Source organism: Salvia hispanica, chromosome 1, assembly GCF_023119035.1.
Source record: "Salvia hispanica cultivar TCC Black 2014 chromosome 1, UniMelb_Shisp_WGS_1.0, whole genome shotgun sequence".
Lineage (NCBI taxonomy): Eukaryota > Viridiplantae > Streptophyta > Magnoliopsida > Lamiales > Lamiaceae > Salvia > Salvia hispanica.
Genome location: NC_062965.1, coordinates 24905147 through 24906966, shown reverse-complemented (window position 1 = coordinate 24906966; position 1820 = coordinate 24905147). Strand labels below are relative to the sequence as shown.

The following is a 1820-nucleotide window of genomic DNA, read 5'->3' as shown; positions in this document are numbered from 1 at the left end:
GAGGCTTATGTTGCTGCCCTATGATGAAATTGTTTGCTCTTTGTCATGTCTTATGTTGTTATAATTATCTGAGGGCCTTGAAGATGAACTATTGTTGCATATGTTGTTGGTTTGTGTTCCTGGCAGGCTGATATGTCCCTGAAATCTGTTGTCTTGGTTGTCCTATGTTTATAAGCCACCCCTAATCAGGTTTAGAGGCTTATGCTGCTGCCCCATGATGAAATTTTTGAGGGCCTGATATCATTAGATAAGTTTGTGCATTTACATCATCTTTGCACTATTCTATACACCAAAAAACAAAAACACTAGACACCCCTTAGCCTAAATATTCTAGGGCCTGACCAACACACCAAAAAGATCAGGCCACCCTATTCCATACACAGTAGGGACTGACCAACACACCAAAAAGATCAGTGCCCCCCTACTCCATATACAATAGGGACTGACTAAAATACCAAAAAGCTCAGTGCCAAACCTATAAGCCAAATGCATTTGATAGAGGACCAATGTCATACATTGATCCATCATTGTTCTCTGGCATTTGCAAGTATTCCAGCACTTCTCTCACCACATTCTCCTCCACTTCCAGCACATTAGGGAGTCCCACAGTTCTTTCCAGCCTATCTTTGTTGATGTGTGGAACTTTGTAACCATTTCCACCTCTGCATTGTAGGATTTCTCTGAGGCAAGCTTGCAAACTGATGAATACTCTATTAAGGGTTTGTGGTGACAGCTCTGCAAAAGAGCTACACACATTTCCCACCAGTTCATCAACAGTTTTGCATGGTTTCTCATGCTGCAATGACTGAATTGCTCTAAAAAAACCCAGGTCTAATATGTTAGTATCAGGGGAATTAGCTGGTTGACAAATCAGATGGATTTTAAATCCATCTGTATTGGCAATAGCCTGAAACTCTGGATCCAAGGCAGTTATGTGTGGTGTGGCATTGTCTTGCTGAATGTAAATCTCTTTATTTGCCCAAACAGGCCACTTGGCCTTAATTGCAGGTATAATCTGGCATCAATCAAAAACACGTAGCTAAATGATGATCTAGATTAAGTTTTTAAGATCTGATAGCATGGAAAAAGTTGCATACCTTGTGGAGAAGGCAGTCCCTCATAACTGGCTTTGTGACTGAATGGATTGCCTTGGTTTCCATGGTTCCTCTTGGCCTGTTCTTTGACTTTCTTTGTGCTGGCATAAGTTCAGTGAAGGGAAATATTCCCACCTTACCATCATAAAGGGCCTGGCCCTCACTTCCAAAAAGTGGCCTACTGACAGCACACATAAACATCACTTTGGTGATGAATCTTTTGGATTTGCATGACCTATATGGCTCCTCCTCACCTAGCAAGAGGTAGTATCTGTCTGATGACTTGGTCATATAGAACCACTTCTCATCTATGTGCACTATATTCTGCATGCTTTGATATGGAACTTTACCATCAGCTATTTGTGGCTGGAGTTGACTAAGACTCCATCTCACTCTTGCTAGCTTATTCATATCAGTGAGGGCAGGTTTAATTGCATTTGTATGTGGCCTTAGTTTACCTTGCTTCACCCATGAACCTACTGTGCTCTTGCTAACATTCAACTTGACAGCCATTTTTCTAAGGGAAGATCTTTCAAGAATGGATAAGTATCTAACCTTTTCTTCATCAAGGTGTCTTGCTAACATTCAACTTGACAGCCATTTTTCTAAGGGAAGATCTTTCAAGAATGGATAAGTATCTAACCTTTTCTTCATCAAGGTCTAATCTATCAGCATGTTGGTATCCTCTAATCTTTCCTTCCATGATTGCAGGTTCTCCCCTTTGCA

The 1820-nt window shown here is 41.0% G+C and overlaps 1 protein-coding gene across 1 annotated transcript; it reads right to left on the bottom strand.

Annotated features, from left to right (window-relative positions):
* Positions 1–475: 475 nt before the first annotated feature.
* LOC125191636 lies at positions 476–1607 on the bottom strand. Its single transcript, XM_048089035.1, has 2 exons — positions 1098–1607; positions 476–1015 (listed from the first exon to the last, which is right to left on the bottom strand). The coding sequence occupies exons 1-2, from the start codon at positions 1605–1607 to the stop codon at positions 476–478; spliced, it is 1050 nt and encodes a 349-aa protein (XP_047944992.1).
* Positions 1608–1820: the final 213 nt, after the last annotated feature.